The 26,682-nt window shown below is 42.3% G+C and overlaps 1 protein-coding gene across 1 annotated transcript in view; it reads left to right on the top strand.

The window, feature by feature from the left end:
* Nucleotides 1-26,682, top strand: part of agbl1 (AGBL carboxypeptidase 1) — a 100,559-nt gene that overhangs the window by 16,093 nt on the left and 57,784 nt on the right. The window contains exons 5-17 of the mRNA XM_028430930.1: nt 474-567; nt 9,057-9,094; nt 14,327-14,535; nt 15,309-15,471; nt 16,200-16,264; nt 16,572-16,688; nt 23,757-23,949; nt 24,218-24,302; nt 24,629-24,895; nt 25,330-25,413; nt 25,725-25,805; nt 25,922-26,070; nt 26,318-26,405. Coding sequence (XP_028286731.1) covers nt 474-567; nt 9,057-9,094; nt 14,327-14,535; nt 15,309-15,471; nt 16,200-16,264; nt 16,572-16,688; nt 23,757-23,949; nt 24,218-24,302; nt 24,629-24,895; nt 25,330-25,413; nt 25,725-25,805; nt 25,922-26,070; nt 26,318-26,405 — 1,633 coding nt within the window. The remainder of the gene's footprint in view (nt 1-473; nt 568-9,056; nt 9,095-14,326; nt 14,536-15,308; nt 15,472-16,199; nt 16,265-16,571; nt 16,689-23,756; nt 23,950-24,217; nt 24,303-24,628; nt 24,896-25,329; nt 25,414-25,724; nt 25,806-25,921; nt 26,071-26,317; nt 26,406-26,682) is intronic.

Below are 26,682 nucleotides of genomic sequence, written 5' to 3'. Positions count from 1 at the left end.
ACCCCAAAGGTTTTGCATGTTGTGAAAATATGCTGAAAACATCATATTTTAAACACTGGTCATTTTTCTGTACTTAACTGTAACAAATGACTGTATTTTAGACTCTTTGAGCAAATTCATTAATAACCTGCAGATTTAAATGAAGCTGCTTAAAGCTTTTCATCCATTCACCAGGCTGCAGGTTTTACTGTGATCACATTACTCTCCTTAGCTCCCACTGTACACAGAATTATATAAAAATACACAGAACTCTTATTTATTTATGTATTAATGCACTATTCATTCTGTCCCTGTGTTACATTCTGTCCACAAATGAAACACAAGGCACACTTCTGGTCACCATGTATGCTTTCTCTTACTACTTGCCCAGTTCTCTCTGCTGTAGTGGTAAAAGATGGCGGTTTTAGATCATTTAAATCACTCACTGGACTTATATTTCAACTATAGCATAAACATTTCTTGTGTTCTTACAGTGTCTACAGCAAAGCTGATAGGAGAAAACGGTGGACTGGATGCTATTTACCACCTTATTCCTCAGTACACCACCAAGCATTTGACCACCATCCAGTACGTACACCCATATACACTTTCATCATTTTCTCCTCTTCATGTACATTCCTATTGTTTATATATGTTTATATAAGTTCAAACACCGTCCCTACAAAACAGCAGCCGAAAAATAGCACTCTATTAAACTAGACACGAAATCCTAGTGAGCAAGTGACAGCTAATGTGGGAATGCATAATAGTTGATGCAGGTTATGGTGATGAAAAAACGATGACAGGAGAGTGGAGAGAAGGAAAGACTGAAGTTCAATTAACTGATACTAAATACACCTGGGTGTAAGGTCTTTAAGTTGAGGTTGAGTACAGACATGTACAGAGTACATATTCTGTTACAAGAGACAAGTTGATCTGATCTAATATGGATGTGCCAATCAAAGGAAAGGCAGCCTTGATGCCAAGTTGGGATGAGGGTGGAAAGACATGTGGATTGTCTAGATTTAGTACCATAATCATATAAACCTGGTCAGTGAGATATATTACATGTTTGTTACAATGAAACATGGTACTGCATGTTGCTGTTGGTTATGATGTTCTGTGTGGTTTTTATGATCCAAACTGCTGCAGAGCTGCTACCATACCACAACAGGATACCATATATGAGGACACTCTCAATGGAGCACTGGTAGAATGACACCAGAAGTTGCTGCTTTCCGAGTGTTTAGCTTAGAAAGGGTGCCGTGGTATTATTGTTATCCATAAGAGGTCCTATCTATACCCAGGAATTCAAAGCTAAACACTCTCTTCGCCATGTTCCCGGTGATGTGCAGTGGTGAATGTACATCCTGCTTCTTTCTAAAATCAATGATGCATTATTTTGTTTTTTTGTCAGTGCATCAATGGTCACTGCTGTTCTTTTCTCCTTGAAGCAGCCAGAGAATGGTTTAGATTGGCTGCCAATGAAGGGCTGCTGCAAGTCAGGCTACTGTTGTTTTTCTGCCTGGTGATGTGAAATATCCCCTGCCCTATGCTGTAAGAGTTGCAGAAGAGGTCCTTAATCCTCTAGGCTCTGCTTGATGCACTTCTTCAGGATTGCTCCAGCTGCACTCTACTGTTGCATGCAGATGGAAAAGCAGTGTCTTTTATCATCCATGGTGTGGTATTAAAAAACTGTTAAAAATCTGTTTTATGGGGGTAACACTGTCCATGTAACATGTTATGTAAAACAGTACAGAAGAGGTATAGATATTATCATCCTGAAACACAGTCGTCTGTGCAACTAAAGCAGTCCTGCAGCTGTTCAGAGGGCACCTCTGCCCACACTTTGATTTCTCTGGCAGTTGGCTTGACAGAGTTGGTAAGCAATCTCCATATCACTCCATATCAGGTGATGCTTTGAGTCCACGGTTTTGTACTACAGGGTCATAGCAGGGATAGAGCATATCCCAATTGTGAATGGGTGAGAGGTGGGGTACACTAACACTCAGATCATTTAGAGTCACCAATTATCCTGCAAGCCGCAGTGCTAACCACTGCACCACCATAACGGAGGGTTACTTGCGTAATCCCTGGTTCTTTTATAACAGAGTGAGGTGTTTCACTATGGGAAAACGCCTTGGGCATGATCAACTACGGAAGCTCCAATGACATCACATCTGTCTGTGACAGACCGGTCGAGCCGTACTCGGGGCCCCGCCCCCCTCTATTAACACGGCCGCCCAACCCCTCCTACTCATTCTAAGCAGATTTCCTCCCGTGTCCTGCAAGGAGGGAAGTGTTGGTGAAACACCTCACTCTGTTATCAAAGAACCAGGGATTACGCAAGTAACCCTCCGTTCTTTTTCTAACTTCGTTCGGTGTTTCACTATGGGAGATATAGCCCACTCCCGAATTGCATCTGCTCCCTGACGCCGTGACCCTCGACGACTAAAGAGAGACCTTCACCGCAGATCAGTAACACATGCCATGACTGATGCACAACATTAAGCCTATAAAACCGCACAAACGTGTGAGGCGTTGCCCAACTTGCCGCTGTGCAAATATCCTGAACCGACACTCCCCTGAATAGGGCCCTTGATGAGGCCATGCTTCTGGTAGAGTGGGCTCGCACTCCCAACGGAGGCTGAGAGCCCTTACATGGATGGACTGACAAACAGGGATGGACTGACAAAGCCTGTAAGTCACTCACTCTCTTTGCAGTGGTCAGTGCCAGAAGCAACGCAGTTTTAATTGAAAGAAATTTCAATCCCACCACCTCAATAGGCTCAAAAGGGTGGTTTGAAAGGGCATCCAGTACCAGCAACAAATCCCACAAAGGCACCAGTGGCCTGGACACTGGGAGTTTGCGGCGGGCCCCCTTCATAAAGCGACACACCAAAGGGTGTTGCCCTGCTGACTTATCACCAAACCCCACATGACAAGCCGAAATAGCCGCCAAATAAACCTTAATTGTGGAGAAAGCTTTTCCTTTATCCAACAATTCCTGCAGAAAACATAGCACCTCCACCACTGAACACTGAAAGGGGACAGTGCCCCTATCCTGGCACCATTTTTCAAAAATCTGCCACTTGCCACTGTAAAGTGCGCGGGTGGAGGAGGCTCTAGCATTCTGAATAGTGTCAATGACCTCAGAGGCAGACCTGCCGCATTCAAGTTCCACCTCTCACTGGCCAGGCCCACAGAGACACCTGTTCTGGATGAGGGTGATAAATCTCTCCCCGAGCCTGGGAAAGAAGATCCCTGCGTATGGGGAGTGGCCATGGCTCGTCTGCCAGAAGCTGAATTATCTCTGCTATCCAATGTTTGGACGGCCACCGCGGGGCCACCAAAATTAGAGACAGCCCCTGCTCCCGCACTCTGGCCAGCGTTGGAGAAATCAGGCTGAGAGGCGGAAAAGCATACAACAGAACATTCGGCCAGGGGTGGGCCAGCGCGTCCACACCTAGTGGTGCGCTTGCGTCTGACAGGGAGAAGAACAGCCGGCACTGAGTGTTTTCCTGAGAGGCGAAGAGATCTACGTCTGCCTGGCCGTATCTCTGCCAAATCTGTGCCACCACCTGCGGGTGGAGCCCCCACGTCAGCATTGGCGGGTCTCTCCACGGCCGGAGAGCCGAAATGCACCGCGCCGTTATCTTGACTCTGCGGTTCAGATGGCGCTGAGAGCAGAGATGCAGAGATGCCACCCATCGCTGAAAATCTCTCATCATGAGCAGCCCCAACCGTACCACAGATATCACTGGCGCCATGAGTCCGAGAAGACGGAGGCATAACCTGAATGCCACCACTTTCCCCAATCGAAAAAGCGCAAGACATTGTCTGAACGCCGTTTCCCTCGTCTCTGACAGCCTGACGCGACAAGAGATGGAATTTATGTTGAGCCCCAAATACTCTGTGCATTGAGACGGCTCCAAGCGACTCTTTACCTCATTTATCCTGAAACCGAGGTCTCTGAGGTGATTCAACACCGCAACAGAGTCTTTGATCACCTGCTCCCGTGAGTGAGAGCATATGAGATAGTCGTCTATGTATGAAGATATTCTGATGCCGCTGTTCCTTGTACACTTGCTGAATACCCTCGGAGCCAAAGAAAGGCCGAATGGGATTGTCTGAAACTCGTAGGCCGCCCCTTGATAAGCAAACCTGAGAAATTTTCTGTGTGGTGGATAAATGGCATGTGATGTGAAAATACGCGTCCGCTGGATCGATCGTCACAAACCAGTCATTTGCACGGATCGAGCGGCACAGAACTTTGTGTGTTAGCATCCTGAACGTGTACTTTCGTAAGTGACTGTTCAAAACACGGAGGTCCAAAATGGGCCGCAGGGATGAACCTCCCTTCTTTGGAATGAGGAAATATCGGGAATAAAAACCCTGATGCATTTCCCCGCTTGGAACTCGTGCGATTGCGTGTTTGTTTAATAAAGACACAATCTCTCCTTCCAGGACCTGAGCTGACGCTCCGCCCGCCACAGAGGCTAACACGCCGTTGAATTTGGGTGGTTTCACAGCAAACTGTAGCCTGTAACCCCTGGCAACTGTTGACAACACCCAAGGGTGAACTGCGCATGCGCGCCACCGGTCCACCCGCCATGCCAGTGGACCCCTGTCGTCGCCCTTGGATGACGTCATCTCTCCGTGTCGGAGAGCGCTGCTCCCAGCCAGAGGAGTTTGAGCTCCCCCTACTGGGAACGGCGGGCCAAGGCAACGTTCCATTTTGATTATTTTTGTGTTTTTTATTTTGTGGGGGCATTCTGTCCTCGGCACCTTGCCTGGATACAGAAATGCATTCTTTATTTTTTCTTTTCCCCTTAAAAAAGAAACAAGGTGCTGAGAAGTGTTTGGTGGCACTACCAGAGACCTTGGAAACATGCAGCCTTGTGTGAGTGCTTGGTGACACTGTGCAGGCTGCGCCCAAGTCTTCTCTCCCTGGAACTGTGAGGAGAGAGACTGAGGGAGGGCTCCTGGAGAACAGGGAACAACCGGAGCCTCCAAACTTGGAACCAAAGGGCTGCCTCCCTCCCTCCTTCTTTTTGTGGGAGGGCGGGGGAATTGTGCGGACTGTGCTAGGTGGCACGCTTCTTCTTCCCTTCCCCGGGGTGGGAAGACGGTCTATTCCTAGCAGCCACTGCTGCAAAGGAATGTTTACCCCATGGCCTTGAGTTATCCACCTTAGGCTGGTGGCCTGTCCACTGAGCTGGCCCGGGCTGCTGTGCTCTAGGGCCACTGTGTTTTGCTCTCACTGCTGTAGCTGCAAAGCCAGCACTGGGAGGCTGTGATGGACATGGCTGAGGTTTACGTGGTAAGCAGAGGTCGAAGGTTTCTCCCTCCTGCTTCCTGCGAGTGCTCGTCTCTCTCATCTTCTCCAGAGCTGGGCCAAAGAGACCCTTGGTGGGGTCGTATGCTGCATCCATGATCTCAGCTTTCTGAGAATCACTCAAGCCAGACAAATTCAGCCATAGGGCTCTCTCACCTGTGACTGCTAGCCCCATGACACGGCCACATCCCTGCACTGCTCCCCTGGAGGAGTGTAGGAGAAGATCATTCACCACACAGATCTCATCCCAGAGGAGAGGGTTGGGAGCCTGTGAATCCAGCTGACGGCCCATCTCCTCCAGTATCTCAGCCTGATAAGCTGACAGCAGTGTGACAGCGTTGAGGGAGCACACTGACTGAGCTGCATATTTGTACATCCTCTGGTAAATAGATGCGGTTAGGCGATCTGATTTACTAGGCAGAGAGATACTGGAAGAAGCTGAGACTGATCTGCGATTGGGATGGAGGTGGAATGCCACTGAAGGCTCCACCGCCGGGGGTTCGGCCAGCCCCAGCTCACCCATCCCATGGATCTCCAGCTTAGAACAACCCCTGGTTGGGAGTTTGCTCCTGAAGGGACTGGGCCAGTAACGCTTCATCTCCTTCATACAGGCAGGCACTGCTGGTAAGAGCTGTTTGGGTGAGGGCTGGGCTGGCGGGAGCCTCTTACCATCGTACAGGTCCCGCTCCATTCCCTCAGCACCCTGGGCTGCAGGCCATGGAATTCCCAGCTTGGCTGCAGCCCGTTTGCAGACTTCATATAAGTCACTGTCCATTGGTGGAACAACCTCAGTAGCACTAGATGGTCTAGACTGTTGAGGTGGAAAAGAAGAGTCCTCCTCCTCTTCTTCCTCCATGTCCACCATGTCGAGGAGGTCAGAGTTAGTGTCACACTCTGCGTCCTCATCTCCCAGCTCCCCGTGATCAAAATCCTTGAACAGCGGGGGCATAACTGGGGATTCGGTGTCCATCAAGTCCGCCCAGCTCTTAGAAGCTCGCGCCTGATGGACGTCGGGCGTGGGAGTGGCTGCTGCCAGGCAGGGATCCTGACTGTTAGCTACAGCTACTCTCAATCTCCTTTCCAAAATTTTCTCCGGCAATGAAGCACAATGGGAGCAAGATTGCGGGTCAGCTAGCGCAGCCTGGGCGTGTTTAGGGCCCATGCACGCTATGCACATCGGGTGAGGGTCCCTGCCCGAGATGGTTGCACCGCATGATGCGGGACACAGGCGGGATGCAGCCTCTTTAGCCTTCGGCTCCGACCCTTTGGCGGGGGTGACGGCCGTAGACATTCTAGTGGAAAGGGAGATAGGCCACGACAAGTTATCAGACTAGACTCGTCACAACACGATAGTCTGGAACCACACCAATGCTAGCAGCGAGGCTAAACCCTGCTATTAGCAGATGTAAGAGCTAGCTCGTCGTGACACGTTAGCTTCACTCGGGTAACCAGTACGGGTAACAACCTAATGCTACCCAACTAGCACCAATTAAGCTCGCCTTGACGCGTTAGCTTTAGCTACACAGAACAAGCTAGCTAGCAATTACACAACCACGGGAACAGCTGGCCCTGACGCGGACACTGTCAGGGCGCGGACACCTACTGTGCAGCTAACCGAAATACTTCTCACAAAGTACTTACTCAGCACAATCCGGACTAGGTTGGAAACTGCGTTCGGCAACGTACTCCTTGACGGGACGCTTGTGAACTGTTAAGCAGCTAGCCCCTAGCCTGGAACGCGCTGAGGGAGCAAGTAGTTTCTCACGTGGAAGAAAGCGAGAATGAGTAGGAGGGGTTGGTCGGCCGTGTTAATAGAGGGGGGCGGGGCCCCGAGTACGGCTCGACAGTGAAACTCCCATGACATCACGTCTGTCTGTGATAGACGTGATGTCATTGGAGCTTCCGTAGTTGATCACGCCCAAGGCGTTTTCCCATAGTTAGAAAACGAACGAAGTTAGAAAAAGAACACCTTAAATCCAGAATCATAAATTAAATTAAAGCTGCAAGCAGCATTGCGGGCCCTCGCGCATCTTGCGATCCGCGGGGCTATAGCTGTCTTCTCTCCTATGCTGTTGTCTCCTATACTGTCCTGTCCTATGCCCTCCTCTCCTCTCATTTGCAGAGATGTACAACAAACACATGTTTACAACCAAACTTTCCTGCTACCAGTAGGTGGCGCTATGACCGTATCATCCTCTTAGCATATATACCTGTTCAGACTCGGGTCCATAGCAGTACTGTAAGATTTTGTCCACATTGCATAAAGTATATAGGTAGCACTGCATTAAATACAGCGAATTCCTTTGTAATGGCGAATGGTCAACTTTGAGGCCACGCCCCCCGCCACACGGTTATAAATTATAAATTTCGAAAGAGTTTTGGAATGTGTTTATTCCCTATGGTGTCCTGAGTGGACACAGTGAATTTCAGGTCAATTGCATGAAGTATGTGAGGCGTGAAAAGTTTTGAAGCAGGGTCACAAATAGGCAAAAAATGGCCACATAAGTCAAAATGGCAGACTTCCTGTTGGGTTTGGAGGGGGGGTCCACGAGACTTTTTTGTGCGTCTTGAGGTGATACATATGTGTGCCAATTTTCATAATCCTGTGTCAAACCGGCCAGAGGGGCTACGCGTTGGGGGCGCTATAGAGCCATTTTTATATGTGCATTTCAAAAGTCAGCAAATTTCAAAATTTTTCGGGCGAATGAATTTTTCTACCAAGTTTGGTGAGTTTTTGGGCATGTTAAGGCCTCCAAAAATGCAATCTCGGAGGGGAAAAAAAAAAAAAAAAAAAAAAAAAATAATAATCTTAAGGGTTTCAATAGGGCTCTTGCACCATTCGGTGCTCGGGCCCTAATAATAATCCTAAGGGTTTCAATAGGGCTCTTGCACCATTCGGTGCTCGGGCCCTAAAAAAAAATGAAAAATAATAATCCTAAGGGTTTCAATAGGGCTCTTGCACCATTCGGTGCTCGGGCCCTAAATATAGGTTTTGGGAAAAACTGAAATAGTTAAATAGTGAATCTGTTAGCACAGTTATCTGTGAGCATAAGTTGCATAAAAAACAGTAGGAGGTTAATGGTAGGAAGCAGTTGGAATTATGTTAACTGGCTACAGCTAATCAGTGACTAATGAGGCAGTGCCCTGGGTTCATGATTGACAGGCATTATTAAACAGTGCATAGTGTCTTCTCTATCTCCATGCATCCAGACTCTGAACTAGCTGTCCACTGCTGAAATTTACTCTGTCGCTCCACTGCATTAACAAAATGCAGTCAGACATTAGTGGTGCAGAGCTGGTGCTTTGTCATATAAAATATACAATACTTGAAATAAATCATACCTAAATAAAAGTAAAAGCACACTTCACGCTTATTCTCATTGTCTTCGGTGTGTTTTGGTGGAAGTTGTAGACAAAAAATGATCACTTGGATTGGCTGGTTGGAGACTCCTCTTCCAGTGGATGGTGAGAGTCCATCTCACCATCCATTATGACTGGTGCTTGACCTGTGTGGATTTTCTGTCCATATATTTCTGTATAGTATACTGTACACAGTCTAAGAAAGCCTGCTGCTTTCCTCCTCAATTGTTGTGTTCACTGCATAGATGGTCTGAGGCTTCAAAGTAGTTTTTTTTTGACACACGTTCTTATTTACTATTATATCATATGCAGTTGTTTTAATTAAAAAAAATGTTTGTTAAAATATCTGAGACTAATTTTCCCTCCATGTCTTTTACAGGGCAGCCATTCATGCCTTTGCCGCTCTGCTGTGCACAAGTAAGTTATTTATAATCAATTTTAATGAGGGTGGAGGTGAGGGAGTACTGTTAAGTTGTGGAAAATTCCAGCTGTCACTGTGTTGGAGGTGGTGTTGGCAAAACCAACACGTACTCACCAGAAAGTGCCACATTTTGTTGATAATATACATTCCAGATATGACACATGGTTATGTTTATGCTGACAAAACCATATGATTGTATCATCATCCGTCTGTCAAGTCCATTTTAGGAGGTAGGTTGGGGATGATGGTGGTACGGGCATTGTGGTGGACCACACATTCATATTTATTGTCCCACGTCAAAATGATATGTTGAAATTAAGATTAAGAAACCTTTATTAGTCCCACAATGGGGAAATTGCATAATAATTGTTGCTTGTCTTTGTAGTCTCAGAGTGTAAAAGATAATTTGGTCATGTTCCTAAAATCTTTTAATGAATTATTAAAAATATCATGTCTATATTATTTAGATAAAGTTGTTGCCTTTTCAGTATCCCCAGCTTCCCTGTCAGCTGGATGTGTTTCCCCCTAACATAAGGTCACACATCTGTTTTTGGGAGCCAGATTTATTGTCTATTTGAAGTGAAGTACCACTACCACTAAGGTTTCAATGGATGGCATTTATTGTGAGCTTGTGTTTTATGCATTCCTGTTTCAAATTCCCTGTCTATAGGTTGACTGATGAAAAAAAAGGTTCATCTTACCCTGCTTTCCCCCTACTGTATGCACCTGCCCCATACTGAGAGTAAAAAATAGCCTCCTCTGATACTGGATCCATGTCAGCAGCAGGGCTACCATGGAAAGAACGAATGTAAAGTCAGCAAACAGTGCAGCCCTCTCTCTTTCTCTCTCTCTTTGCCTAAGTGTTTATCTCTTGTAGTGCACACAGTGTTTCCCTCCAATACGCTGACGGTTTAAAAGAGTTACTATTCTAGAGGTGGCAAGGGATTCATGATTTATGAAGTAGGTGCTGTGCTTCATGTCAAAATGCTGTTCACGCAGAATAGAAAAAGGATAGCACATGTTGCTTACAGTGTTTGGATGGTAGCACTAAATGTACGCAGTTAAGCTAAATCTTATTTGACTTGTTATTAGCTTACGTCATCGGAACCGGGCTGACATGGGAGTACCCTCCTGTTGACTACTGGCTGGGAGGAGAGGAGCAGGAAGATATGATCTCAATCTATCCTGACATGTTAAATAGTCAAGTAATTTAATCTATTGATTCTATCGATAGTGGCCAAAATAGTATGAGGCAGCTTTCAAATGGAAACATTATTTATATAACAGTGGGTATACTGTGTGGAACTGAAATGAGAACAAGCCAAGTTTAAATTACAGTACATGTCTGACAATGATGCATGCTTACAGTTGTCAGGTATGTTCTTTTTGCACATGTGTAGGTTGATTCTACATTTACTACTATAAAACAAAACTTCTGTCATGTGTGTAGCCACTGACTCAAGCATTAAATACAATACGATGCAAGGCAATACAATACAATGCAACGCAATACAATTCAATGCAATACAATTACAATTTTTCCACAAGTGTAGGTTGATGCTACATTTACTTCTATGAAACAAACCTTCTGTCATATGTGTAGCCACATTATTGCATTAAATGCAATGCAATAAAATGAAGTTATTATTGCCCAGTGCAGGGAATTAGAATTATTATTATTCAATGTTATCATTATGATATATTTTTTAGAGAACATCAAATTTGAACATATTTGAATTTCCCCTCTCCCTGTCCTTATGTACCTCTTAGGTGATAAGTTGCTGTTGTATGCTTGAGTAGGTGCCTCTATGATCTTGTTTGTAAATACCAAACATTTTTGATATTTATAACTTCTGGTCAGAGTTCTCCTCCCACAATAGCAGAGGTAGAGAGTGAATGTTAAGTACTGTTGCTTTGGTGAAAATGTAAAGTATGTAAAAGTAAGTAAAAGAAAAAATTACTGGTCTAATAATCCACTAATAGTCATAAAATATACTAGTAAACATTATTTTATTCTCTCATGTGTAATGCAAAACGAGCAGATACAAATAAAACTAGACTATTTTTGTTACAAAACACAGCTTGCCCCTGTAAATACGTTGCTTGAAGCTGCATCAGTTTTTAAAAGTAAAATTGGGTCTGAATTATTACTGAACATTGACACTAGATGGCAACACTTGGGCAGCAAGTTGTGTCTCACCTTCTCTCCCACCCCAAATCTGCAGTCCCAGCAGCTCTCTCAATACAGCATATATCCGACCCTCTCTCCACATTGGATCTATGTACTGGCAAAGTCACGTTTTTCTCCTTCAAATGGCAGCAACTGCTTCATTTGGAGCATGAACAGTCTATGGCTATTTAGCATTTTGCTAAAATGCTAGAAAACAGTACAAAGTCAGAAGCAAGCAATGGCACCAGTGATGAGGAGAAAGTGGAACATCTTGGCATGGTACAAAATCTTACCTCTACCAAAGAAGATTATTTGCTACAACACTTTTATTATGGTATATCTACCTCAAGAAAAAAAGCCTAATGGAAGCTACAGCCAAGGACAGGGCCATATATATATACAGTGAAATATCACTTGGTCCTAAGTATTCAGAGCCTTTGCTGTGACACTCATATATGACTATAACTCAGGTGTGTCCATTTCTTCTGATCATCCTTATGGTTCTACACCTTCATTTGATTCCAGCTGTGTTTGATGATACTGATTGGACTTGATTAGGAAAGCCACACACCTGGTGGTCAAAGATATAAGGTAATCCTTTATCCTTTATTAGTCCCCCATAGGGGAAATTCACAGTGTTACAGCAGTAGAAGCACATGTAAGAAGATGAACCAGCAGGAAACGTGTCAGAAGCACATTCTGAATGTTTCTCTACTGCAAAGAAGTGCAACAGAAGTGATGATCTTCAGCTGCTGTGTGAGAAAAAAAATCTTTCCTGGTCTTCTGTTCTGTGCCCCACAGAAACATGGCTGTTAGACTTGATCCCTGACTTCATGCAGAAAGGTGGAGCAGGCTGTTTTTAGGGCTGGTGCCATGATGTGACCGTACATTAGTTCTTTTGATCTGGAATCATTCTCCAAAAACTGCAAACTATTTTACTCATATGATATACAACTTGCAGAGTCTACAACCCCCGGCATGCCTAATCGGAGGACACACAGTGCATGCTTGCAGACCGGATATGTGCTCAGGACCTCTGTGGGTGGATCTTGTATGAACGCACATGACTAAGATCCCTCTTGATGGTTAATGGTCAGTTAACGACCAGAAACTTTGTCCGGGCCCATTGTTAGGGTTCGAATAGATGGCTTCTTTGACATGGCATAGATGGCTTCTTTGACTCCTTTCTGTCCTCTGTCCATCTGTCCTCTCTGTCCATAATGTGGACATTCTTCTCCTCAAAGGAGTGGCCGTTGTCTTTAAGGTGTAGGTGAACTGCTGAGTCCTGTCCTGAGGAGGTGGCTCTCCTGTGCTGTGACATCCTTTTGTATAGTGGTATTGTATTGCTCTGTCTTTCCCTGGGAGTTTTGTCCTTGAGATGGACCAGTGTGGCCTACTGGTTTCTGATGTGTTTCTGATGTGTATTGAAAATCCTTCTGAGCTTCTGAGAAACTCCTGATACGTATGGGATGACAATGTTTTTCTGTCGTAACTAGTCCTGTTCCAACAAAAAGGATCGTAGTCATGTGAGTTCCTTCAAAAACATCCTTGAATTAAACTCTGGACAGACTAGGATGTGTTCAGGACTGCTGCTAACAGTCCTGATGTGCTTGTGTGTCTCGAAGAACACAAATTCTGCACACTGTAGAAGCTGCTTGGGAGCGGCTTAACGTCTTTAAGGAACTCTAACAAGTCCAGATGACCTGTTTTAAAAGTGTGAATAAAAATGACTGAGTATCTTTAGCTACAACACTCAGACTTTCCCACTCCAGGGACCCCCTTCCCCCAACACCACAGTAAGGAGAAAGATGTCAAGAGGGTCTTAAAATCACAGAATCCCCACAAAGCATATGGGCCAGATCTCTCTCTTCATACACCTTAAAGCACTGTGCTGATCAGCTGCCTCTGGTGCTCATCAACATTTTAAACGTCTCACTGGAAATTTGTCACATACCAGCCTAGTGTAAGACCTCCACTATCTGAATCAGAATCAGAATGCCTTTGTTGATGCATGTGGTATGACAGCTCTCCTTAAAAAAAGGAAAAAAATCAACATTGGTTATTAGTTAAACAGTTAAACAAGGACCACAAGACTTAAAGGCTGCCGACACAATGCTCTAACTTCTGGTGTGCTTTCAACACCATCATCCTACCTTTGCTGTAGGTCAAGCTCTCTCAGCTGACTCCACATGCCTGACTCCACCTGCCGGTGTATGCATGAAGCAGAATGTGAAACACTTCAGAAACCCAAACTAGCTGCACAGATTCCTATCAAGACTCTTTCTCCTCTGTTCTTGTGTCTGCACTTCCAGTCACCAGTAACTCATGCCCCCGAAGTTTGTGAACAACACCACTCAACCTGGGGCTCAGTGCTATTAAGATAGTGAAGATGGTTGTAGAATTCAGGAAGAACACAGCCCCAGATGGCCCCATTGTCCTATGTGGTGCTGCAGTTGACACTGTGTCCAGAGTCTCTCCACTCCCTGCACACATCATCAGCCAAATTATCAGATGGGAGTTGACATCAGCTCTCCCATTCAAAAAGGCTCAACAGAAGATGTAGCTTGCTCATCATGAGGCGGTGGATTTTGTCTTGAGGGATCTCATCCCAGACCTGGACATCAGTCAACTCCTGGACAGTCTGTGGTGCAACGTGGCGTTGGTGGATGGAACGAAACATGATGTCCCAGTTGTGCTTGATAAGATTCATGTCTGGAGAACAGGAAGGCTAGTCCATAGCATCAATGCCTGTATAACAGGATGGACTATAATTCAGTTCAATTCAATAGAAGTACCACAATTCCGTAAATATTCAACTAGACAAAAAGTCTGAAAGAAAGTCTGATAAAAACCATTAGCTGGTAGTCCTCCTAAGCGCTGCCAAACAAAGTGAATTTTATTGATCAAATCTTTATTTTTTTATTCACTCAAATGTAGTTTATTTCAGATCTCATGTTTCATCTGAACTACATTATTTAAATAGAGTCAACATAAAAGCATAATAGAGCTCACTATACTAATGTCCTCTGCTGTCTATGCTTGTCTCTTTCTTCAACAGAGACACACATTACATTTGCAGTATCAAAAGGTTACATCTCTGGCCTCTTGCAACTTTATGAGGACTGGCACAACAAGGATAATCAACATGTTGCCCTATCAATCTGCCAGGCACTGCTGTGCTGTTTTCACAAGGCTGCCAAGAGTACTATTGGCAGACAAGCTTTCGTTACCCAAGGGGGCATCAAAGTGCTGTATCAGACTACACAGGTAAGAAATACAGCTGTGTTTCACAGTCTGATCATTTGTTATTAACATTACTGGAGTGTTGTGCTGTGCTGTGTGTGTGTGTGTGTGTATGAACAACACTAACAATGAAAGACAAGCCACTAACACAAAAATGATAATGTGGGTACAGGCATTGCTTTGTCTCTTTCTGTCTTTCTTTTGATTAGGCTCCATCATTACATGCATTCAGTTAAAACATCTTCTGCACCGCTCTCCAGAAAAAGTGAATAGTAGTTCTCAATTATATCGTCTAGCCTAATAATTACTGTCTGGTCTAATAATAGCAGTTGTCATCATCTTCATCATCATCACACAAGCACAAGAAAGGTCAAAATGCAATCCAAACAAACCAAATAAAATGATAAATAAATAAATAATAAGTAATAGAGTTAGTCCATGCATGTGGTCTTAAAATATTTGCAAGATGATAAAAATATACACAATTTCGCAAGCTACTTAATGTATTCAAACTGAAACAGTAATAGATGAAGACATGTTTTAGCATCAAACCAGGAGATGGCAGCATTTGCTTTGTCATCTACTGTGACCCATTCATAATTGTTTAGTCGTTATAGCAAGCAAAATATTTTGTGCTATTTGTTCTCTTACACTGTGTAGGCAGTTTTGCAGAGAATCCTGTATACCGGGATCAGAGGCTCTAATGGGAAGTTTGTGAGTCAGTTGTGTCACCTGCATAACGGGAAAGATACAGTTAATATTTGGCTTATTACTGCTTCATGTTTGTCTCCCTGCAGAAATGCATGCGGATCAAAGGTCTGGAGACCTTAGTGGAGCCCTCCGTTCAGCTCATGAGGAAGTGTCTTCCTAAAACTCCTGTCCCTCTAAAATCTGATCATTCTGTGTACACCTTCCCCCTACCAACACCACCGAGACCACATGAGATGAACATGGCACCAGGTAGAGCCTCATTATTTACGTGTCAAGCAAAACATTCAGTACTTTTGTTTTGGTAAGTAAGAAAGTAACAATGTGTAATACATGTATCTACAGTGATTATGTATTGAGCTTCAAAGACCTGCTTAATCTCACATTAGCTTACTTTATACTATTATATTTGTATGTAGGAGAATTATGGCATCTGTAAAATAATTTGGGGCTATTTTTTCAGATTCTCACTCTTTGCTTAGAATTCTTTTCTGATTTTCTTGTTAGAATTCTGAGTCATTCTCAGAAAAAATAGAGTTTTAGAAAAATCTGAATTTTGAGCTTGACTTTATTTTAATCTTGGAGAATTAAAGAATTAGAATACTGAAAATAAAGTCAGAAGCATGAAAACAGTCATAACCGCAAAAATGTTTTACAATGATCCCAGTAGAATGTATTAAGATGTTAAGATTTTATATGGAAGTAAGTTGTTGATGCTTATTGTTCATTAACAGTCCAAACCAAAGTCTGGTTATATGACAACTGTTTAATTAGTCTCAAAAATAGGGTCGGCAGTAAACATCAGTCTATTATGATGAGTAGCAAATGACAGTACATTTTAAAGGTACTGTTTATTACTATTTATTAGAATTGGATGAGTGAGTGTGTGCAGCATGTTGCACCTTTTACTACAGTAAACTCAGGGTTACATGGTATTAATATTGATGTTGCATTTTCACCTTCTGTTCTGTTGGTTCCAGATGACACCAGTGAGGAGAGTGATTTGGAAAAAGATTTTGAAGAAAGCAACAACAGCAGAGACTATGTAAGTGTGTGTGTAGGGTTTGTTCTTTTATAAGGTCCAATGTTAAAATTAATTATTTATTTACAAAAAAAACACTAACAAATCATTACTCTGCTTTCTGTCAACATGGGAATTAGCTGAAAGAAAACAGAAGTTGCAGTTTGCCTTAATTATATAATTAGTATTACTATTAATACAAACCTGTCAGAGTAAAATGTCTCATTTTACAATTAGCATATTGATTGGCAAAATTGCTACTATTATTTGAAAGGAAAATTAGTGTGATAAGTGAGAGTTTACACTGCATTACCACTCTTTCTCTGTCCAGGATGATGATTTGGAAACTGATGTGAACAAACTTCGCCTTCGTCCTGAACCAGACAGACCAAAAGCACTATTTTCACAGTACAGCCACCTCTGTCCTGAACTTTTACATGATTTCCAGGTACATAAATTTATATATGGGTAAACATATGTGTATGTGTATGTGTGTGTGTGAGAGAGAGAGTGTGTGGCTGTATGTATTATTTCAGGTGAAGAACAAAGAAAACTCACAAATGTAACCATCAGAAAGTAATTCTGTGAAGTGTGAGGCAAAACACAAATTAAAAAATCCTCTTATCTTATTAAGTAATGTAGCAGTTTTTCCCTGATTCTTCATAAAATTGTAGTGATTATTAAATCAAAGAAATTACAGAAGTGACAAAAGCAACGATATAAACAGTGACCACCCTACAGACATACTCCTGAGAAAAGTGTTCAACCAGAATTTGAAGAAAGCAAACGAAGAACCACACAGGAACTGATGCCTCTACACAGCTGATCACTGTCACATCCACTCATTGAATAAGGTCCTTTGTGACCTGCCATAGAACCAAGTCCGCCAGAGCATATTTTGCATTTTTACCTGCTGTGGTGGCATTTTTTGGAGTATTTTAATTTGCCATACATCAATACAACCCTTATAGTCTAGATTTTAATAATATATATGGAGTTAGGTCAATATTTACTAAAGAAAGTGTCAAAACTACAACAAACCACAAAAAAATTAAAAATCATTTTTTTTCTCAACATATTTTTTTCTAAATACAGGAATGTCATAGCTTTATCACTCAAAATTGTAAATGTAAAAAAGTTGCACAAAATGCTTTCAAACCACAGTAAATTTATTTTGAGTGTATTCATTGCTTAGTTTTTGAGATAAACTCAAATTTATAAAGTAAGGCAAAAAACGAAAAACATGCACATTTTGCAGAAAACATACCATGAACATCAAAATAAACTATTTACAACTGTGCAAACAAATTTCTAAGTGCTAAAGTGTTTCTAAGATACTTATGATCATAGATAGCTTCTTTATTATACAATACTCATCAATATACAGTGCAATAAATAATAAATTAATTAAATTAAAATCGATTTTTACTGTGGTGAAACTTCAGAACAGGAGAACACAACATACACAATCAGGCATATACATGAAGGCACAATCTGCAGAAAAATAACATGAAAATCCAAAACTAGCAAAGGGTGAAATACAAATACTATAGAAATTAGAAGAGCAAAAAACGGGAGAAGTTCAGGCTTAATTTCTTGGCCGATTGGCTTTCCATCTTTTTAAGTGATGAAAAAAACATTTAAATTCATTCAGAAAAGCAGGAAAGGAAGGTCTACATTTTGTCCATTTAGCACAATAGATATGATATTTACCCAAGAGGATGATGGTATTAATAGGGTCTGAAATGGATGCGGCAAGGTGATCAATATAAAAAAGAATATGACATAATTCAAAAAGTGGCACATCATTCATTTTTTAGAGAAATCCAATTTTTTTAAGTCGGACCAAAAACTTTGTGTAATAGGACAGTAAATAAATAGATGTTCTAGAATTTCGTTTTCAACTTCACAAAAACAACACTGATCCACTTCAAAACCAAATCTCTTTTTAAGAAATTCTGCCACAGGATAAATTTTGTTTATGACTTTAAAGTGTGTTTCTTTAACTTTAGGTAAAATTGGCAATTTGATAAATTTCGAGTGTGCTTTGTCTACTGTATCTGAAGAAGCAGCATCAGATCCCTGCAAAAAACCCTTCTGTCATAGTCATGAAAAATCTTGGCTTTCAAGGAACTACTAATGAATTTATTACTACATCATTTTATCAGTTAAATTTCAATGTCCTATCAATAAATTTGGTAATAATAAAGAGGATGTATTGTACATCATAAAGTTTCTAATCAAGTGAATCAGAGGTAGCGGGATCAGTTTACATAATTTACTGTATTCTCTTTGAGAACAATTAAGATGATGTTTTTCTATAAAGTCTGGGTAGTTTAAAATGGTGCCATCATCATCCATTAAATCTGTAACATAAATAATGTCTTTCTTAAACCAATCACTCTTGAAGATTGATTTTCGGTTCAGTGTTATTACTCTATTGTTCCATAAGGTGGAATCATGAGGAGAAAAGTTGTGGGTAAATATCATTTTCCAAAAATGCAACAGCTGTTTATGAAAATTGGACAGTTTGATGGGAATCCTGTTGACTTCAAAATCACATTTCAAAATAAAGTCTAAACCTCCTATTTTATGAAACAAGGACCTTGGGATGTGGAACCACATGGAGTCGGGCCGTGTCAGACAAGATTTGATCCAGTTAATTCTAAAGGTTCCAATCATAGATTCAAATTCTGGAGCTTTAATACCACTTTTAACATACTCCTTTACAAGCTGAGACCTTTTTATGTAGTGGGTTTTATTCTTTCACAAAAACTGGAAAATAACTGTGTTAGCTTTAATTATGTTTTTAGAGGAAATATATAGTGACGGGGTAGATCAGCTTGGAAATACCTTCAGCTTTAGATAGAATGGTCCTACCAAAGATAGTAAGGTCTCTAGTTAACCAGTGTATCTATGGTTAGATATATTGATGTCTTCTCTTCTAATTAGGTTTTTAGATATTGTCAGCCCTAAATATTTAACTTCAGATTCAACTCTAATTGAGGCAATAGAGGAGTCAGCAGTTTACATTTTTAATATTAAGGGATAAGCCAGATGCTTTAGAAAAGACTGAGATAATATTGAGAGTTTTATCTACCATTGACTTATCTTTTAGAAAGATAGATGTATCATCAGCAAATTGACTTATTTTAAACTCTTTGCTAAAAATGGTTATTCCTTGAATGTCATTTGAGTTATTGATTAATAATGTTAATAGTTGTGTTGCCAGTATAAAAATCGGGCAGCCCTGTCCAGTTCCACGTCACACCTTGAATCCAGGAGTCAATCCTGGGTTCAGGGAGACCATGCTACTTATGTCAGTATATAGCATTTTGACAATACCAGAGAATTTATCCCAGAAGCCCAAAAATTGTAACGTTTTCAGCAAAAAGGGATGTTCAACAGTGTCAAAGGCGTTGAAGAAATCCAGAAATAACAAAACTGTCTGTAGTTATATATTCACTGTAATCTAACATGTCAACAATCAGTCTAGTATGGTTATGTATGTTTCTGCCTTTCACAAAGGCTGACTGGCACTCACTCACTAACCCTAACCCTAATTTTGAAAGCCCCATATCCAATCTATTCGAGTAAATATGAGCTAGCAGCTTGTAGTCATTACATAATAAGGTGATTGGTCTCCAATTGTCCAGCAATAGTTTATTAGGGCCCGAGCACCGAATGGTGCAAGAGCCCTATTGAAATGCAAGCGTTTATTATTAGGGCCCGAGCACCGAGTGGTGCGAAGGCCCTATTGTAATTATAAGTGTTATTATTAGGGCCCGAGCACCGAGTGGTGCGAAGGCCCTATTGCAATTGTAGGTATTATTAGGGCCCGAGCACCAAGTGGTGCAAAGGCCCTATTGTAATTGCTTGTGTTTATTATTAGGGCCCGAGCACCAAGTGGTGCGAAGGCCCTATTGTAATTGCTGTGTTTATTATTAGGGCCCGAGCACCAAATGGTGCGAAGGCCCTATTGTAATTGTAATGTTTATTCTTATTAGGGCCCGAGCACTGAGTGGTGCGAAGGCCCTATTGTAATTGCTGTGTTTATTATTAGGGCCCGAGCACCGAGTGGTGCGAAGGCCCTATTGTAATTGCTGTGTTTATTATTAGGGCCCGAGCACCGAGTGGTGCGAAGGCCCTATTGTAATTGCTGTGTTTATTATTATTATTTGCCTGCCTGTTTAACTGCATTTTTCACCCCTTTGCCATGCACGAAAACTCACGAAACTTTGCACACTCATCAGGGGTGGCGAAAAATTTGATATTTTGTGGTCGCTGCAAAGGGGCGGGGCAAAATGGCTCTACAGCGCCCCCTTGAAATTTTCAAAACACCCCTCGCATTTGGCTTAGTTTGGAGTAGGTGCACGAAAATCGGTACACATGTTTATCATACCAAGACGCACCAAAAAGTCTCTTGACACCATGACCTTAACCCAACAGGAAGTCCGCCATCTTGGATGGAAAATGGCGATTTTGGCGATTTACACCATTGGTATGTGAGTGAACTCCTCCTAGAGCTGCAGCCCGATTGACCTGAAATTTGCTGGAGGTCACCTAAAGGACCTGCTGATCAAAAGTTATCAAAAGCTTTTCTCTAACTTAAAGGGCGTGGCCTCTGTGGCTCGCCAAAGTCTGGCGACGATTCATGATTTCGCCATGTAACTTTGAACGGCTCTCACGCCTGCATACTTTATCCAAACGTCTTCAAACTTTATGAGCATGACGAGGGCTCCGCCCTGAACACCTCCATATGTTGAAACCCTTACTTACTCGTGGCGCCCCCTGCTGGTAACAGGAAATGGCCTCTTTTTACTCTGACGTGTACTGCTCCTACATAGTTGACAGCATCAACTTCATTTCACCTCTAGAACCTTCCCAACTAGTTGGTGAACACACACACAGAACACGTCCAGGCGCACATAAAAGTCTCTTGCACCATTGATCTAGACCACACAGGAAGTCAGCCATTTTGATTTAGGTGGTCAAATTTCAGCGATTTCCACCTTTGGTATGCGGACGAACTCCTCCTAGGGATTTCGACCGATTGACTTCATATTCGGTCGCTGTCACCTAGAGACCATGCTGATCAAAAGTTATCAAAAGCTTTTCTCTAAGTTAAAGGGCGTGGCCGCTGTGGCGTCACTTCGCCATTCATACACGAACAGCTCTCTCTCCTACATACTTGCTCCAAACGGCTTCAAACTTTCTGCACGTGGTCAGAGCCCCTCCCTGAACGTCTCTATGTCATCATGATCTGTGCCGCTCATGGCGCTCCCTTGTGGTGGAGACAGGAAGTGCCATGTTCTACACTGACACCGTTTAATCCTTCCCTGTCATTACACAGCCAAATGAGGATCACAGATTTGAAGTCTTACAGAGACACCTGTTTGGTTTCCTGTATCATGCTGCCCGTGGCGGTGGCGACTGTTGAACCTTCGCCATGAAACATCAACTGCTTATAACTTCGCCATGCATCGTCCTAGCGTCCTCAAATGTCCCTCATGTCCTAACGGTCTGTCCCCCGGCGCGTCTGCATGCTCATGAGTCACCTGCACAGTGCCACCTACAGGAAACCGGATGTAACTGCTTCTTGACAATTTTCATGTATGAATCAAATTTTTTTTGAGGTTTGATGCACAGACAGGTCTCCACTATTCTCACGGTGTCAGGCTCCACCCAGTGGACACATAAGGTACTGCAGCTGTTACAACTCCACCACGGATACTCCTAAAATCCTCAAATCTTTTACATGTGATACAGACCCGACCCTGACCATGTGCGGACATCTGTGAACAGCGCCACCTACTGTAAACAGGAGGTTACTGCATACTAACATTTTTTTACATATATTGACAGATTTGTTGCTCTGACATGTCTCTGCCTCTGCCTCCGCTTTTTCCCCACCGGGAAGTCGTGACGTGGAGTGGGCGGTTGCGCGGAGTGCGGGGGCCCGATCATCGCTGCTTGCAGCTTTAATTATTATTATGATTCTCCTGCTTCTCTGACCCTTCGCCAACGCACAGGAAAAGGATGTGTTTGTTGCTGTATCTCTCACATACTTCATCCGATGTGGATGACAAAAAATCAGGCATGCTGAGCCTGTCATTCTGAACAGATTGATATGCTAATGACCACAAACTCTCATAGCGCCACCTACTGGCGGTATGAATTGTGTTCAGGCTGATTATCCATGTTCCACACCTCGTATTTGAATGAACTGCTCCTAGGGAAATACTCTGACGGACCTGAGATTTTGTCACCTGGTTCTCGGACAGACAGACATGAAAATTGGTACGCATATGTATCACCTCTAGACAAGAAAAAAAGTCTGCCATTTTGAAAAAACTTCGCCATTTTACATTTTTCACTCCCCGCACTTTTACGAACTCCTCCTAGAGGATTTCTCCAATCCACCTGAAACTTGGTCTGCTTACTCTTTAGGTATTAGGGACCAAAAGTTATCAAAAACGCAGCACTTCGTCACACGGTCTGGCCGTGGTGCCGCCACAAATTTGACACTTCGCCAACACACAGGAAATAAGATGTATTTTTGGCTGTGTCATCCTGTGTGGATGAAACGTTACAGTCATGTTGAACATGGAACACTGCACAGATTGACATGCTGATATGCTACAGTCACTGCGCCACCTACTGGCCGGAGGACCTGTCTTTTGTACATGTGTGTTTGGCTGTACTCTTCTGCCCTGCAGACCACAGCTCCTGCCGGTACCGGGGGGAGAGAGGTCGTGGGATGATAGGGGAGGCGGTGGCTGCTGGTTCCATAGACCGCAAGGGCTGTGAGGGCCCGTCATCGCTGCTTGCAGCTTTAATTCTTATTGGGTTTTGGAATTAAGGTGATAACACCCCTTTTCATGGTAGGGGACAGCTGTCCAGATGAAATACATTCCAGTAGGGCGTTACGAAGCAGTACTCTGATTTCACTCCAAAAATGCGGAAGTGCCATTAATGTCTGCTGTCTGGATTATAATGTTTTTATTGTTTAGGCTTTTTATGGCTTTTTTGGGAGTTTTTACTGGTTTTCTGCACACCCACTCTTGGAAAAAAACAGCTCTATGACGCATGTTTATTATTTCATATGTAAGTCTAACTCCTTCGGTTTTATATGCAAAAATAATTATTGCTCTATGTTATGTGGTTGCAGTTTTACCAGCATTTAAAAATTAATATGCAAATGGGATCGCCGGCGCTCCCGTAGGTCTAAAAGATTTTCAAATTAGTACTGAGCAGCATTAATATTGATACTACTAAAATGAAAAACTTACACTTACACACAGTCTGCACAGGTGTGCATCTCTAACAAAGCTCCCAGAAACAGGCTGTGGCACTATGACAGTCTGTTCCATAATGTAGACTCTTCAGTCCCATGATTGAATTACAATAGACAATACTTTGGTCATTCAGTTAGGATTGGCTTGACAACAGTCTGTTTGCATGTTTGTTCAATGCTGAATAAATAAGGTGAAACATGAAACCATGTGTGTTTCAGGAGCTGGATCTAAGTTCAGACCCAGATGAGAGTTCTACTGCATCATCAGATGAGGAAGCTGTGCTGCTGAACAGTTACTCTGCCAGATCCACCCGGAGGGAGAGAACCAGGAGCACTGCCAGTGGAGATTCATCCACCTCTTATGATTGTTCTCACTCTGACACAGTCATGTCCACACAGAGAAGCACGCAAGGTCAGAGCCAGGTCAAACACACTACCAGACCAACTAAACAAACAAACATAAATGTTCCGTCAGCTCAGCTTAGCAGCTGCATGTCACAGATGATCTGTTCACACTAATGTGTTACTTCTGAGTGCAGATTGTTAGAGGGTCAGAATAGCCAAGATTAACCAACATTAACACTGAACATGCGACAGTGAGGTGTGTAGTATATGTATGAGTCATGATGTTTTCAAAACTGCAGCACTGGGTTGTAAGAAGTTTAAACCTTTCTCACCAGCTCCTGCCCAGATCCATGATTACCCCAGTCACAGAAGCATCCTCAGCACCAGCCCTGGCTTTAGGACCACCATGAGTGAAGCAATGTAAGCTGAAAAACTGCATTTTCTTTTCTTCTTTAGAAAAGCTGCTGTCATGATGTGACAAAGTATCTTTATTGCCATGTCTGTATAAAAATGTAAAAACTCTAAGGCACACAAGGCAATCGCATTTATAGCAAAATATAATAATATAAAATATATACTATAGCAGGGTGGTTTGTAACAGCTGCAGGGAAGTGTGTTGACTGGCTGTTGGTACCTTTCAGTATCAGTTCAGTACCCTTTTTAGTGTGTTTTGACCCCACTTCTGCCTTTGAAGCACTCAGATTGCTTTTGAAATATCATCCTGGCAGTCATTTATATCTTAATAGGAGAGAATCCCCCCCAGGTCAGAGAGGGGATGAACAGGATGGTGATGAAGAGGGAGTGGGAGAGTCCCACTGTTGTACCATGATTGACAGTTTATTGGAGAGACATGGAGCTTGTATCCTCTACCACCAACCTAAGCTGTACTGTGCTGCAGCTGCCAGAACAAAATCCATTCCAGGATTCAACATCCTGGCTTTTCCTGACTTCTGGGGTCATCTACCACCACCAAAACACGAACCCATGGCCCCACGCAGACCCAACATACAGAGGTACTTAATGCTGAGTTCCTATAGGCTATAGTTCCTAATATACCCTTGTATATACCATTGTATCCCCTAAGCCACATCCCTTGCTTCTATAAACCTCTACTAAAGCAATAAACACAATGAGGGTGCTATTAACAGTATAGTGGTGTGAAATAAAGTCTAAGTGGATTTATACAAACTCTTGGTGCTGATCATGTAGGCAAAATCCAAACTATTTGATGTACTGTAATGCATTATGGTTTAGATGAGAAGATCAAACTTCTGGATAACACACAGTGAAACAGGCTGTTCTGTTCTTTGCTCTGTTCTTTCTATCTTGCTGTGTGAAAACCAATCTATCCAGCTGCTGTATCAATAAGGATCGGAAAAGGTTTTGCAGGGCAGTGCTATGTTTGCAATGGTAATACTTGTATCTAAAATACACTTTTCTTTATCAGACTGAAGGTTTTAGAAGATGTTCAACGGTTTCTTAATAGTGCTGACATCATCAACAAAGTAGTTTTTGACCTGGAAGACAGCAGGTTGGTTAACAATACTTACAATACAGTGATGTTTAAAGTTAGTATCCCCTCTTTAAACTATGTTTTTTTCTGTATAAAAATATAATAAAATCATCTGATCATTGTTTGTCTTAGTATAATGGCACGATAAAAGACACGTTGTTGTTCATTTGTTGTATTAGCCAAATACTAAGACAAAGAACTAAAAGAGAAGGTGCTAACTTTTAAACATGACTGTATATACACAAACACAATATTACAAATTTAGATGCTAAGTTGAAATGAAATGAATGAAATGCTTACATAAAATCCATCTGGCCATTTTTTGTCAGCCTTCAGTGCCCATCAGATTCTTTGAGGTTCTTTTCAAAGTTTGAATGTGGAAACCTGAGAAAGGCTATTCAGGTCCGCAGGTATGGAGACATACAATGCACACATGTAAATCCACACAGACATACACACTGTAACACAAGTCAATGTAGTTAAAGTAGATGCAAATCTAAGACTTGTCTCTTCTCCTTTCTTTTAGATTTGAGTATGACCTTGTATTGAATGCAGATGCTAACTGTTCCCAGCACATGCAGTGGTTTTACTTTGAAGTCAGTAACATGGTTGCAGACATCCCTTACCGTTTTAACATCATCAACTGTGAGAAGGGCAATAGTCAATTCAACTACGGTGAGATGTGTGTGTGTGCTTAAAAGAACAAGAGGACAATAGGCTGGCATGCTTCTTTTAGGTTGCTTTTAAAACTGCATCCTTAATTCAACAAACATTTCTCTGCAAGTTTGAGATAAAGGATTCTTTTAGTAGTGATCTCCTTTCTGATGAGTTTGGAGCTTCAAAGCCAACAAAGCCAACTTAACAGGACAACCAAGGCAACCACAAAATTGTAAATGGTAAATGTGACTGATTCCCTGTGCAGGAATGCAGCCGGTTCTTTACTCAGTAAAAGAAGCTCTCGAAGGTGGACCACACTGGACCAGGGCTGGAGAGGAAATTTGTTATTTCAGGTATGAAATGAATATACACTTTTACTTATCATAGATCAGATAAACTAAGAGATCTCAAGATCTCAAGAAGGTTTTTGCAAAAGTAAAGTATTAAACACTGGATACTAGGTGAAAAGCATACGTGGTCTTACAACATTTTCTGTTGTTTTTCAGAAATTCTACTGCGATCAATGCACAGAAATAGAATTCTAACTGGATTCATAAGTAAAATAAACAAAACAAAAAGCATAGGTATTAGGCATTGACATTGAACACTAGGTGGACGAACGTTCTGTGG

This window comes from Parambassis ranga, chromosome 19, assembly GCF_900634625.1.
Source record: "Parambassis ranga chromosome 19, fParRan2.1, whole genome shotgun sequence".
Taxonomy (NCBI): Eukaryota; Metazoa; Chordata; class Actinopteri; family Ambassidae; genus Parambassis; species Parambassis ranga.
This window is presented reverse-complemented; position numbering and strand designations above follow the sequence as displayed.